The 15,958-nt window shown below is 35.4% G+C and overlaps 1 protein-coding gene and 1 pseudogene across 1 annotated transcript in view; both read left to right on the top strand.

Annotated features, from left to right (window-relative positions):
- Epha6 (EPH receptor A6) overlaps positions 1-15,958 on the top strand; it is an 893,674-nt gene that overhangs the window by 549,772 nt on the left and 327,944 nt on the right. Inside the window, exon 7 of the mRNA XM_032900334.1 lies at positions 12,081-12,243. Coding sequence (XP_032756225.1) covers positions 12,081-12,243 — 163 coding nt within the window. The remainder of the gene's footprint in view (positions 1-12,080; positions 12,244-15,958) is intronic.
- On the top strand, positions 10,153-10,254 carry LOC116899947 (annotated as a pseudogene).

The raw sequence follows: 15,958 nt of genomic DNA, 5'->3' as shown, positions 1-15,958 counted from the left end.
GGATAGAGGAGTTCTGGAGAGGAAACTGGGAAAGAGGATAACATTTGAAAGGTAAATAAGTAAGATATCCAATAAAAATAAACTTGCATAAAATATCCAAAAAATAAAATTAAAAAAAAAATAAGCTTGCTTTATAGACGAGTCCTTTCTCGAACTTAGACATCCACTTGCCTCTGTATCACAAGTACTGGGATCAAAGGTTTACACCACAACCGGTCCAGTCCAGCTGATTAAACTTTTCTACTGTTAAGACAAAATGTCATGAACAAATGTAGAAATTAAAAAATCTATGTGATCACTGAGCCATACCACATTAAAATTGTGGACTAAGAAACATTGATACAATATATATTATATTTCTCTACTACTACACGGTAAGCCCAAATCTACAATCCCCAAAACTATGGTTTTAAGTTATAATTTATAAATATGTTTCTTGAAATGGTGAGCCGGTGATTTGGGAACTGTAATCTCTGCTGGGACTTCAGCGTGGATGCTGGAAAATTGTGCAGGTTGGGGGTAAGGCAAGATGGCTCAGAAGGTAAAGGCATCTGACATCAGGTATGGTGATGCCAACCCTCAGTTCAGTCTCTTGAACCCACATTGCGGAAGGTGAGAACAGAACCCTTCAGGCTATCCTCAATCAGGCACATTCTCTCTCTCTCTCTCTCTCTCTCTCTCTCTCTCTCTCTCTCTCTCTCTCTCTCTCTGTCTCTCTGTCTCTCTCTGTCTCTCTCTCTCTCTCTCTCTCTCTCTTTCTGTCTCTCTCTTCTCTCTCTCTCTCTTTCTCTCTCTCTCTCTCTGTCTCTTTGTCTCTCTCTGTCTCTTTGTCTCTCTCTCTCTCTCTCTTTCTCTCTCTCTCTCTCTGTCTCTCACACACACACATACAACTTCCACCTGTATGTCTACACACCATAGACACATGCAAAAGTAAATAATGCTAAAAATTTCCCATGCTTGCATCTCTATAAATTTCTAAGTTCCTCTTTAATGTGAGAATTATGTCACACGTAATGTATTTGATTTAGAAAGATGCGATGGTCCATATAAACAAATCATACTGTCTTTCAACACAGACTCTTTTTCAAGTATTTCTCATATTCCACTACTACTCTCTCACACCCTGGTATAAGTTTACCCATCTTATATTACTTTAACACTTCTAGAAACAGCAACCTAGACATTCTTAGAGTCCAGTGCTGCTGTTTATTTAATTTTCAGACATGCATTCTATTTTCCAGTATGGTTTGTATCTATCCTGTCAGCACTAGTATAACAAACAGAACTGCTCTTTTTTCAGATCTATTTCCTCTAGCTTTGCATTTTAAAAAAAAAGTACATCCCATGGTTTGGTAGAATTAAAGAAAAGACCGCTTCATTTGCCACATTGTTACATTGATTTGACTTTAAAAATGTTTCCTTTGACATTTGCTGTAACACTTACACTTGAGAAACTGGAGATATGCATGTTATCGTTTCTAAAGATGCTTACTGTATTTCTTCTATTGGACACTTACTGCTAACTTATGCTAATTTTATAATAAAATTCTTTTTATCTGGTTTTTATGTAGCTACTTTACAATCTGACCTCAACTACTACTGTCTGTAGAAATTCCTAAACTTTTAGCATATTTAGTTAAAATTTAGTGCAATCCTCAAATATTCTTACAGCAATTAATTTTCTTTTGACATTTCTATTTTCACATGAAATCATTTCATTCATCCTCAGTAGTCTAATATGCGTGAATTATTTAAATGTTTTATTCTTTTATATGTTTATTCCTGCTTTGGGTATCAGGACATTTATTATCATGTATATTTTCATTATAAAATGCTAGTAAAAAATTCAAATCTTTAAGACTGAAAAGTATCTCAGCCCTCCACAAAGAATGGGAAATGCCTCCAATCTTCAACCCAACACAAAGAACCATGTGTAACTCAAAAACAGCTAGGAGAGGGAGGATTCGTCTTCCCAGTGAGGAGCACAACTGGTTGCCCAGTACCAAAGAGTCAACCCTGAACACATACATGCAAGCAACATTGTGCAAAGTGATAGAATGTATTTAGGAATTTATGTGTACACACACACATACCCACCCCACCCCCGACACACACACATGCATGCATAAAATGATCATTAGTAAAAATATAAAAAGAAAAAAAGAAAGGAGGCCCTAAATTTGAAGGAGGGCAGGAAGAGCAATATAGGAGTATTTGGAGCAAGGATAGGAAGGAGATGGGAGAAATGTTGTAATTATACAATAACCTAAAAATAAATAAATAAATAAATAAATAAGTTTAAATTTATTTTTATCCATAATATGCTGTTAATATTGTAGTAAAAAATTTTGCAGTGAAGGAACATTTTTGTGAACTTAGATGTCTTCATAAATATGTATAATACAGGGCAGAAGACAAATCAATATCCCATCAATACAAAAGTTAGGTAACACCGAAATCAGTGGAAAAGTTTATGTTGAAAAAATATTAAGAACATGTACTGTAAAAGACAACCTTAAAAAAAAGAACACGTACTGTGAGTTTCAAAAATAATTGAATTTCTTTCTTTCTTTCTCTCTTTCTTTCTTCCTTTCTTTCTTTAAAAGAGGATCCCCCCATAGCACTGGCTGGCCTGAAACTTGTTATATACCCCAGGCTGTCCTTAAACTCATAGAGATTTACGTGCCCCTGTCCCCAAGGGCTTGTTGTGCACCAACATGTTGGCATAAATACTAGTTTTTAAATTTTGTGAGGAAAAGTCCTTGCTATTTTTCACAATATTCCTAAGAAAACTAACTGGTTACTTGATCGCGTATCATCTATGTTTTGCCATTGTTGGTTTCTGAGATTGTATTTTAATTATAACATTTCTCCTCTCCCTTCCTCTCCACACACCCTACTACATACAACTCCTCCCTTTCCTTTAACGTCATAGCCTCTTTTGTCATCTACTGTTACTTTATGTTAATATGTGTTTGCACATACATGCACATTCCTAAATATGAGCTGTTGAGCTCATGTAATGTTACTTGTGTGTAAGCTGTCAGGGCTGCCCATCTGGCACAGAAACACCAATGGGCGCTCCCCTCCCTAAGGAGGAGTTGTGCTCTCCTCTTCTGCTCTCGGTTGTGAGGAAATATGAGTAAAGAATGTTACTATCTTCATGTCTCACTTGAGTTATCATTAGTTGACACCCCATTTTTAGATTGCTGTATGAATAACTTAATAATAAGTTAAGCATTTAAAGGTAGATTATACAGCAATAAAATCATTTCTTCATTCATATTTGCATAAAGTGTCATGACAGCTGCTCCATTCTGATCCTAGGCGTCCCGTTTGAAATGGTATAAGTATAAATGCTTTAATAGTAATTTAACTTTGACTCATCATGGATAAGTGCTCTTAAAACAACACAGCTATATTAGGTATTGGGTTCTATTGTGACTTTTACATTTTAAGTTTATCCTTACATCAGGCTTGGGCCCCTGAGATAGGTGTACATACCCCAACTTCGTGTATGGACTGACCTCACTGGTACATTCCTAATACTAGTATTTTGTAAAGTCATACTATAAAAATTTAACAATATTCCTAACAGAAAAAGTTAGCACTCATTTTACATGTACATTTTTAATATATGATTTAAGATCAATAAGTCAGTTCCTATAATTGAACAATTACAGTACTAGGATTTCATGTGATTTCATTTTACATGAATCGCGATATGTATTGAAAGAAATGTATGTAAAAAAAGTCATGGATGAGGGCTGGGGATTTAGCTCAGAGTAGAGCGCTTACCTAGGAAGCGCAAGGCCCTGGGTTGTCCCCAGCTCCAAAGAAAAAAGAACCAAAAAAAAAAAAAAAAAAATCATGGATGTGTTTCTCAGTGACTTCTGCCCTCCTGTTTTGGAACAATGGAGGGGGCAATCAAGATTGTAGTAAATTACAGCTACAGTACATTCAATGGAACTTCTACACTATAGCCAGGAAGTGCGTGTGCATTTAAAATAACTACTTCTACAGTTTTCTTACTTGTACATATTTAAAAATTTTGTCACAGCAAAACAAAACAAAACAAAACCAACCATTAAAGAGCACTCTACCCCCTGCCTAGTTACAATTAACTGACCCCTTCCCCCATTTTCTCTTCAAGCTAGGAACTTACACAGTTTAAACAATGAGAGAAAAGTAAGCAGGCTGTTGTTGTTGTTGTTGTTGTTGTTGTTGTTGTTGTTGTTGCTGCTGCTGCTGCTGCTGCTGCTGCTGTTTGATAGCTAGAAAAACCGTCTATGAATTAATATGATGGCCGACATGCAGAATGCAGGCAGAGTCGGATCTCTGAAGCTAAGCAAGGGAAGAAACCAGGAAGTGGAAGTACTTTTCTCTGTGGCTCTTGATTGTAGAGTCAATCACTTAGTAGAAAATTTTATAGTCCTTTTAACATGCTCTTGTCTCTAAGACAGTCAGCCATCTCTGTCCCCTTCTGCTGGGGTACTTGGAGTACACATGGAACTGCTCAAACATCTACCACCAGGATTTCTAATTTCAGTCACCTTACCAAGGAATGTAGGATTCTCATGATGATATCATTCTTGAACATTTCAATGTAAGGAAGTTTTACATATAATATTTATAACAAAACCCATATGTCACAAGCAGATGCCAGTAATAGAAAAAAAGCTAAGAAGGTCACTTATAAATATGGATTAAATTTTTAGTTAAAGTATCATTAAATCCAAAATGTTTATTTTATTTAAAAGTATAATGCTGTGTATTAATAAGTACTAACAGGTTAGTCTTACTGTAGGAATAAAGTGAGAGTTTACTAAACATTTATAGTACATTGAAAAGGAAAACCTAAGTCAAGTTAACAGAAGATAAATTTTTTATTAGCATAACTGAATGTTAGCACAAAAGAACACAGGCTGATGTCCTAGCAAGTGGCTAAATCAGACACAGTTGCATTAACAACACAATGTAATGTTGTTCTAGTAAATACAAAGCTAAAACTATGCTTTTGTTTTGATCATTACTATATATATTTCATTCAATATGTTTGTATTCTTGCATAAAAGAAAAATATATTTCTAATACAGTAAAATATTGAAGATTTGAGAACAGGGGTCTTGTTCTTTTTTGTCATATAGTAAAATGTAGATTCTGTATCTGATGAGCAGAATGTTTTTATTTCCTACTGCATATGTAAACTTAAAGTTGTATTTTAGATAATCTAAGTTAATTCTATTAATTAATTCTAATGTTTTCCTAGTTGAATCTCTACAAATCTCTCAGTAGAAAGTCCTGACTAGCAAGAGTGAAATGGTGGTTTCCTGTAGTTCAGTGTTAGCAGAAATGCTGCCCATATTCTACACAAACTATTGGGCTTATTCTAGGAAATAACTAGGTTATGATTTAGAAGGACATTTTCAATATACTCTATTGATTATTCTGGGTAGAATAAATTCTTTTCCTCCAGAGAACTTTAAAGGATGCATAAAGTAATGCTTAGATCTAATAAAAAACAAACTGACACAAGAATAGAAATAGTGCCTTATGACATATGCCCTTTTATGATGATTCCTATTTGACAGAGATGCTACACCTTCTGATAGTGCATCCACTCCACTCATTTGGTGCAATGCTACCAAAGTCTTAGAGATGGAGTACACTCAGAGTCAATAGCTCTCCAGAGTATTGACATTCTAATTAAATCCAAGAAGAGACTGAAAAGCCAAACAGGATGCTGTCGTAATATGTCTAGTTATAATTCTATGGCTCTTGAGAAGGTATATTAACTAAAAGAAGACTATGGTATCAAAGTTAAGATAGGAAAAATCTCAAAGCATGTTTCAAAAATTATCATTTTTGTTGTTTCAGAAAATTATTATGAGGACTAAAGAATTTGTGTAAAAACATACTGGCAGTTTTTAAATACCATATAAATCATGTCCCTATGAACACTGACATCTTCATTTCTGTAAGTCTGTAGAAAAAAAGCATTATTGTTAACTAATGGCTCTAGCTAATTTATACTTTAAAAATTTATTTAAAACTATAATGCTGTATTCTTAACAAGAACTAACTGGTTATAAAGTGAGAGTTCACTAAGCATTTATAGTACATAAATTATATTTCCTGTAACTGTAGAAAAAAGTATTGACATCTAGTGAATCTATCTAATTTATAATTCAAATTTTAAATTACATAGGTGATATCTCTTAGAAATCTGATTAGATCCAAAGACATTAAGAGAAAGCAAACCAGCTATAGGAACCCTGTCAGTGCTGGCTTCTCAGATTGGAGTATCCCCGAACTCTGCAAAAGATGAATGAAAGATCATTGCACATTGCAGAATGAAGAGTAACAGAAATAAGAGTAAACGGAAGTCTTACCAAGGAACATTACAGAAGCAGAGTCAACACCAAATACAAAACCGGAGCAGTCTAACCCAGAGCTCTACACCTTGCCTTCCACTGAGCCAGGATGTGTTGTCTGATTGTACAGAAATGCAGAAAGAGTGAATGACCACTGGAAGCCCTGTCTTTCGTTCAGTTTCAGGTTAAATCATATGCTACATCAGGCTCTAATAAGTGTTCTTTTAGTTATCATATAAAGTTCCCACCTTCAGGGATAAAGCTACATCTGATGTTTTATGAAGACAGAGGGTCCAGTGTAATAATCTCAGATCTGCAACAAAGCATTCCCAATAAAGCCTTTGCTATTAGCACCTGAGAAGGGGAAATTTGAACTCTAAACTCCTCCTATAAGAAGATATTGTAAATAAATGCTAAAACCTTTAAAGAATTATAAGTAAATGTGCTATTTAACAGTGTCCTAATGTGCATATTGAATAACAATATAGCCATACTATTTTATTCTGATTTTTTTACTCTTCACTAAGAGCAGACACCATGTATATATTTTATTCTATAGCCTGTTACTCATAACACAGTATTAACATTCATTGCTATTGTGTTTTGCCCAAATTTGGTGCTATTTTCTGTGTTCATCCAAGGAGATGCTGTAAAACTGCATCTAACAAACATGCACCACTCCATGACTGGCAGTGCCGTGAGCTATGAACATCCTATACACTGACCAGAGTTCAACGCCACTGCCACAAATTGAGATCAATTCTTAGGTATAGGTTGGATAAATTCTATATCTAGAGCAGTTTACAAGTAATAATCTCAGATCTGCAACAAAGCATATCTTAAAGTTCTCTTGGGAAATTAGGAAAAGTATTTATTAAGTATAGCTAATGTATTTGTTATAAAATTGTGAAAACAGAGAGAGGACCTACATGTTTGAAACATGTAGTAATAGCTAAGTTTAAAACATAAGTTACAAGACAAGATAATTACCACAAGCAAAATAGATAGAGGGAAAATGATCGCTTGCGGTATAAGTAGATATTAAATCATGTAGGCAAGATGCAAAACTGAGAGGAAAAATGTCCTCATGTTACTTCACACCTCTGGAAATTACAAAAAGACAGTAAAATTAGGAATGTTCTGGGAGTCACAAAGCTTGTGGCAGTAACCAATCAATCCCTGATTTGACTTAAGAGCTCACTCCATGAGATGGAGCCCATACCCAACACTGCTTGGGTGACCACATACCTGAAACTAGATAACCAGAGTCCTAGGGAAAAAAATAGCAATAAAATGAGCACTAATGACATTCTGCTACACTCGTCCATTAGTGTCTTGCTCAACCAACATCAGAGAAGCAGATGAGAACAAACACAGAGACCCACAGACAGACATTATGCAGAGACTGAGAGACTTTCAAACACTAAACCCTAAATGGGATGTCTCAATCAACCCTTCTCCCCTCAGGGACCAGGGAACCCAGTGGAAGAGAAAGGAGATAGAAAAGGAGGGAGAAGTGGGGAGAACACAAAGTGTGTGGTCTAAGCCACATGATAAATGCATATGTGTAGTCATGGAGACTGAGGCAGGCAACATGCACGAGGCCTGTACACATCTGCACCAGATGGGGTTCTAGAGCTAAAAGGAGCCATGATCCCATGCCCCCATCCCTAACCCAGAAGCAATCTCCCACTGATAACTACTTGCAAATGAAAACTTAGCTTCCTCCAAGGAAGTCTCATTGAGGAGAAAAGCTACTCTTAGGGGTAGGTGGCATGTCCAACAGTAGATGGCAAACAGAAAGTGAACTCAAGGAAATTTTGTGGGTTCCTTGTCTCATGAGGTCATGACAGGGCTTGTCTCTTTACCCTACAGGTCATCTGCATATGTCTTGTAGCTTAGTGTTTTATAGGATTTCTGAGGGTAGAAGAAGAGTGTCTCTGTGTCTGTATTCATTTCTTGGGCCTTCCCCCAGGCTCTGCTCCTGTTTGTTTGTTTGTTTGTTTGTTTGTTTGTTTTGTCCAATTCCACTGTGTTAGTTTTGGTTTATCTTCTCTTGTTTTGTTTTATTATATTATGCTTTATTATTATATCTTAGAAGCATGATGCTTTCTAATGAGAGACAGAAAGGGTGTGGATCCCAGTGGGAGACATGTTGGGAGGAACTGAGTGGAAGAGAAGGAGGGGAAGCTATGATCAGGATATATCTCCCGAGAAAAATAATTCACAATAAAAGGGAGAAAAGAGTAACAAATGACCATTACTTGAAAAAGAATGATCAGGAAATTTTTACTACAGAGAAAAGATGAAAAATTATAATTTTAAGAACAGTGAAATAAAGGTCTGGCCTCAGTGGCAGAGATCATGTCTAATCCCACTAAGTGACTTGAGGTGCCAGGGTGGGTTGGTACCCAGGAGGGGCCTCCCTCTTCTCAGGGGAGAAGGAGAAGGATGGGTTTGTGTTTGTGGAGACGTGGGGGGTGGGGGGCTGTGAATCGGGATGTAATGTGAATAATAACGTGAATTAGTAAATTAACTAATAAGAAAAAGTTCTATAGCCTAAGAAAAAATAAACAAATAAAACTCTCAGCAAAGTCAACATTCATGCCATAAAACTAGCAATCCTGATTAACAATGATGCACTCTAGAAAAGCACCTGCTGCACTCTAGAAAAGCACCTGCTGCACTCTAGAAAAGCACCTGCTGCACCCTAGAAAAGCACCTGCTGCACCCTAGAAAAGCACCTGCTGCACTCTAGAAAAGCACCTGCTGCACCCTAGAAAAGCACCTGCTGCACTCTAGAAAAGCACCTGCTGCACTCTAGAAAAGCACCTGCTGCACCCTAGAAAAGCACCTGCTGCACTCTAGAAAAGCACCTGCTGCACTCTAGAAAAGCACCTGCAAATGATGCCTTCAAACATATTTTCAATCGCTCTTGCTGAGACAGGCAAGGGACCTTAGCTCATGTGCTGGGTGGTCTTTACCTCATGACAGCTGTTTACATTTGGAACGTCTATGTCAGCAAAAGACCAGTTAGCCAGTGTTCTAAAACCACAGTAATGTACTATGCTTGAAGTAGATGAAAGCTGACTTCATTTCCCAGGAGTTTAAAGCTACCAAGAGAAAATGTCATATTCCAGGAGCTCTCCTCTGTGGTGAACAAGTAAATGACAATATGTGAGAATGGGCAACTACTGTGTAGCTGGTCAGGAGTTAACCACACTTCCTGCCTGACAATGTTTATATTAGAGATGTAACTACAAACACTACATGCGTGTCAGACACAGAAAATCTACCTGCAGTAGGCATCCTTGACTCTGTAACTTACTAAATAGGAAATTACTGTTGCGCTATGTATTTGTAAAGCAGCGAAGACAATATATAATTGTTCGGCCGCATTTAAGAGTAAAATTTCTATTCGATACCATCTGAGTCAGAGAATAGGACTTGAGTATTTTTAACTGCTTTCCAATTCTTCCAATAGTCATCATTTCATGTGATAAGGCAGCATTGAAGGCGTCTCTAGGGCAGCAAATTATAACAAAGGTAGAATATTTTTTCCTGCACATGAGATTAAAAAAATGTTAATAAACTTAAATTTCTACTTGAAACAATAAGGTTAAAAGGTATATTTCTATTTTCTATGCCATGTATTTTTATTACACATATCTTGACATAAGCTGATGCCTGCTTTCAGTTCATAGTGGATGATTATAGTCATCAATATTTTATAGACCTGGTTTCGTTTCCTGGATACATAGATTTCTATTTAATTTCTATCACTTCTTGGCCTTTTGGCTAAGATCAAGTGTAGTGTCTATTTAATTTCTACTCTCAAAATTGCAAATACATATATATTTTTCCCAAAGTTGCATTTTTTATCACTGATAATACTGCTATACTTTAGTCATTCTCGTAATTCAAAATAGAGATGTAAGATTTGATTCCACCATTGATACACATACATACACAGAGATATATACACACATATACATATACATCACATATAGATACATAATATACATATACATATATAGAGAGAGACTGAGGTAAACACATGTTATATGAAGTTCAGACACTATGTATTATGTAAGGTTATGTAAAACAAAGCCATATGTTTAATGGCGAGTCTTCTGTTAAGAACTTCTTTTTCCAAAGCACCATAAGGAAAATCATTGTCATAATTTTAAACCTTAAGTCAGAACCCTCAAGTACAGGGAACTTGACACATTCTTTTGTATCTGTAGCAATGTGGATTTTTATACTCTTTTCTTAGTCTAGAAAGTCTCTTAAAAAATAGTAGTTTCCAGGCCAACCCGAAATGAGATCCTGACAATACAGACAGGATTAAGCATCAAATGAGTCATTCGATTAGAGACCCTGAAAAGCTTCATCCTTCCCTCAACAGGATTTTTACATTTAGACTTAAAAGAATTCGCTTCAGAACCTGTTGACCTAGGTTGATCTTTGCATTGAGAAAAGTTCTTTATAAAAAATATAGATTCATATTTTTTCTAATATTCTTGGGTATTTCATTTATAGATTTTTTTTCCATTTTGGGGTAGTTACATATACATGAGATAACCTAATCTGAGCCCCAAATTCATTTAAGCTTCCTATATGTACAACTGAAGATAATTTTACGCAGTGGTTTCAGTGGGCCAGCATCCTGACTATAGCATACCATATGAGTGTGATGTGAATCTGCCCACAGAAGACATCATGTCAGGACCTGAACAGTTCAGAATGCAAACGTGTAGGGTAGTTTGCATTTTACAATCCATTTTGGATGTCTTATTAAACTATGAGTTCTTAAAGGAAAACTTTGTAACCCCAAAACAATAAAAGTTTAGTTCACCCCCACCACCATGGTCTTACGAACAGCCCCTTCCAGAGAGAAGTAAAAGGAACAATTCAGTTCTGATGGAATGAGCAAGAGCAGCTACATACAGGACGAGGATCTCCAGGTCGCTCAGAGAGCTAAAGTAACCCCGAGTAGTGTGGTGAAGTAGTTAAGCATAAAACCAGGAAACAGAACCACACCTCCCTCCAGGCCAGTCATGAGTGCCATGAGTCTTCCCTGTCTTTCTTTTGTCATTGCTGTTTTAAGGGCACATTTTGAAGCCCACTTCAATCACTATGTATGTTGCACATGTCTAAAAGTGGGATCCAGCATCTCATGGGGAGAAAAATCTCATGGTTTTATTTATTAAAGTTCACATATTAATGATAACTTCTGGGAGATCAAAGTTATAAATAGAATCAATTAATTGCTACCGAATGATTTCAAACTATATTTTTTATCTCACCCATAGGTCAACCCACGGATAGCCCTGGCATTTTGGGATACAATATCATTGGGTAGAAATATTGTTTAATAAATTCATGATTCCCAGAACTAATACTAATGTGTCTAATCCAGTGTGTCCATTTTGATGAAGATGAAGCTGCTATTCTGTTGAGACATGTTCACAGTCCAGTTAGAGTCAAAGTCTAGTCTAAATCACCAATGTCCAAGTATAGTTAAATATAAGTAACCATCCTATTGATAATTTCCCAAATCAGACACAGCATATATATATAATGCTGATCGACTAAGTGCTAAATTGTGGAAACCCATGCTTACACTAGTTTTCCTAGGGACCGTCTCTAGGAAAGGGTAGGGTCACACTGCCTCATTTCCTTTCTCCTGTTTTCTGTCCCTAGGAGCATGAACAGCTCACCTATTCCTCCACGAGGTCCAAGGCCCCAAGTGTCATCATCACAGGCCTCAAGCCAGCCACCACGTACATATTTCACATCCGAGTGAGGACTGCGACAGGATACAGTGGCTACAGTCAGAAGTTTGAATTTGAAACAGGAGATGAAAGTAAGTTTCACTCGATGATGTGCTGCTAAAATAAAAATGCTAATTTAGGACTATTCCAGTAGATATGAGAGTATAAAACCAGGTGATCCGATTTGTAACAGCCCTTCCAAATTGGGTATGCTTCATATGAATACCCACACTGTCATTCAAGTTACTATTTTGATGTTAATCAATAAATACCTTCTGAAATGCCTCGCTCTCAAACAATCATAATGTGTCACAAATATATCCTGTTATACAGAATTTAACACTCATGCATCTTAATGAACAGTGTGAGTCTGATTGTTCACCAACCCTGGCATCATACTACAATACTAATTAAAACTGGGGAGACATAAACCCTGAACAAATGATTTCAACACTCAGTTCAAAATAGGGATGTTTGGCTTGTTGTCACAGTGGCCAGGAGACACATTCCACCAATGTGTATATTATAGGATTAAATATAGAGGCATGGGCTTTGTGATAAACTCACATTATTTCCCCCATTCAGCATACTGAAAACCAAAAGCAGAGAAAGACTGATGCATAACAAACATATTAAGATCTATTAGTTATCAACCCAGATATATGATTGAATACAGAGATCCATTATTCTTTCATCTTTTTAGGGTACTAGAGAGTGACCAACATTGCCATCCATGTCTAGTCACTCAAGAATTGCCTGAGGTATCAAGCACTTCTTATACTGTTCTGTAATGTCTGCTGTTTCCACAAATAGTCCTACCTCCTCCCAGGAGCCTTTATGACCTCTCTGTTCAGAATTGGAGGCATTCATATCACCTTTGTCACGTGCAACCAGTCCAATATTTTTAATTCAAATTTACATTTTCTTCTAAGTCTCTGAATGGTAAACCACGAGTACACAAATGTCCGTAGCTCTTCAATATACTCCTGTATCATTCAGAGCTTCACACAGAGCATGTGTTTTAGGTACTTTACACATTGTTTTCGAGCACAAATGCTTACTTGACGCATGACAAGTGGTTAGGGAAAGATGATCAATAGAATGTTACAGAGACACTTCTTTGAATAACTTTATATTGATTTCATTGTGCTGCTGTACTTGGTGATAGATAAAATGTATTCTTAATAGCTTTAATGACTATCACAGTATTAAATGTCTACATCTTAAGTATTCTTTTTATTGATTAACTTGATCTTTCTCTTAAAACCTTTCTTCTTCTGCACCGGAGTTTATATTTGGTCATGTAACAGAACGTTACAGATTCTTAAGCCACTAAATATTGAAGGCTTTGAATTAGGGCTGGCTTAACACCAGGCATGTGCATAATTCTACACTAAACATTTTGTACAAATTATTTCCTTTAATTCGAACAGCACCATCCCTTTTTTAGAAACATAATTAGCAGCATCCATAATTGTATAGTAGGCGGTGAAGGTAATAGATAAAAGCCCTGGAACTGGCTAACAATAGCAGAGGAAGACAGTGAATGCTGTGCTCCCAGTATGAAAGTGACCTTGATTAGACCCTTAAAAAGACAAAGATTCTGAGAAGAATCCAAAAAACATTTGTCTAAACCGGGAGTTTGGGTGTGTGAAACGGTTTCTACTCAATTTACAGCAAAAAGAAAGCTCATATAAAGGCACATTTTTTATTGTATTGGCTCAAAATTGCATTTTAAAGCATATTGTTTATGCCCAGAAGAGAATTGAGTGAACAATGTCCTGGTAGGATGGGTGCAAGTTTGCCATAATTTAATAATATGATAATATGCACCCCAGTTGATAGCATCTGTCTCTGCCTCTTCATCTTCTCCTAGCTCATGTGTAAATTTTTATAGCTTTAGTTTCTCAAGTAGTATATGAACTATTATGATGTCAACTTTATTACTAAGTTCTCCCTTGTGTCTTCCATTTAATTAACTAACTTTATAATCCACTCATAGAGAATGGGGAGGGGGATTAGCCTCTCTCATTTAATGGCCTATTTCAATTTTTTTAAGCAATCAGAATAGTTTACTATTCCGTACTCTCTAGCTGTATCTATTTTACTATGTTCAGGCTATAGTTTAATAACAAAAACAATAAAATAAAGAATGGATTAATTCTATTTCAAAATTATAACGATGCTCTTAACAATTAATGAATATTGTCCTCTAAATGATAGTAATAGCCAAAGAATAGTCATAGTAATATCTCTTGTTCTTCAAGGTCAATGACTTCACTTATATACTCATTCATTTATTCACTACTGCATCATTAAAATATGCTACTAGAAAATATCTAACAGATATAAAGACTATTAATTACAGTTGGTAGACTATAAAATAGCTTACTTGAACTAGCTTGGTAGCTTTCTTTACTCCTTTTCAAGAACAACATGGTTACATATATATATATATATGGAGAGATAATGATGATAGATTAATAATAGGTATTGATTGATAAGTAAGTATCTGTTTAGTTGCATACATAGTAACATTATTTTTGGTAGTAAGCTCTGTATTATGCATATATCTAATATTTTGTCGCTATTGGCATTTATTGCTTACCAATTTTATACTGGGCTGGTTATATACAGCGCTTGATACCCTTATACTTCTGTTATGATAGAGTTAACAAAATTAGAAAAAATAATAGTTAGAAAGAGGAAAATAGTAAATATCTTATGTGGATTCTTGAAATACATACAGAACCACAGTGCAGATGATAATAAGTTATTTTTCAAAATTAAAATAAAGTGATATAATGCCCCCAAAATACTAACAAGTGCAGTTCATTTTGATGAATGAACCTTCAGAGGATGGGAATTACCTCAAACTTGTCAATGTCCTTATAGTCAGAATTTTTAATAGATGAAAATTAAAATTAAAATCCATATCACTAATATTTTCCATATCCTTAACACTGCTTTAAAACATATTTCATATGCTTTAAAATAAAAATTTGTTAAAATTATATATATTTTAAACAAATGAAATTATTTAAAGATTATGAAATCAAAAATTTATTTTTTTTCAAATATATATTTAAACAACTATTTTATATTGACATCATTTTAGGGTCACAGACTATAATGGTATATATGTGTACTTAAATACAAAATAAAATATTGTCAAATAATAGTTATACTGTACTTTCCTTTGCATTCTAGAAAATAATTTTCAAACTATCCAAAGGAAGCAGAATCCATAGTTAAAGGCCAACATTATTAGAATATTGGAGTCCTATAAGTGATGACTAGCCATTTACTTCTTGTGTATCCCTAATTGTTATCTGAGTGACCTGGGAGAGCCAATACAATACTTTTCCCTGAAAATATTTTAGGTTTCACCTGTAGGCTACATAAAACACTCTGATAGCCCAAAAGCTATATCTGTCAGTAACTGAGTGAGGAGTAAAATGTACAGTAACTGAGTCTTAATGACTGACTTTTTTTATATATCATAAAATAAACACAGAATAAGAGTCATGATTAGCATTAACCAACTAAGATTTCAATTGCTGAATTGCAGCAATATTTAAAAGAACCATATCCTGCATTAGACATTTATACCAAAAATGGAGTGTAGATCTGAATGAACGGCTAATCATTTACATATTTTGAAAACATCTGTTAAAATTAGCTAATATATTGGTCTGATTAGAAGCAATTGGTTCTCTTGAACAGGGCACTGAGGAGAGTGAATGTTCAGGTACAAGATGGCTTTTAGTTCCTTCTTTCCTTATGCATCCTTCACATTTCTAATAG

Source organism: Rattus rattus, chromosome 4 (assembly GCF_011064425.1).
Source record: "Rattus rattus isolate New Zealand chromosome 4, Rrattus_CSIRO_v1, whole genome shotgun sequence".
In the NCBI taxonomy this organism is placed as follows: domain Eukaryota; kingdom Metazoa; phylum Chordata; class Mammalia; order Rodentia; family Muridae; genus Rattus; species Rattus rattus.
The sequence above is the reverse complement of the archived record's forward strand: the minus strand, read 5'-3'. Positions and strand labels throughout refer to the sequence as shown.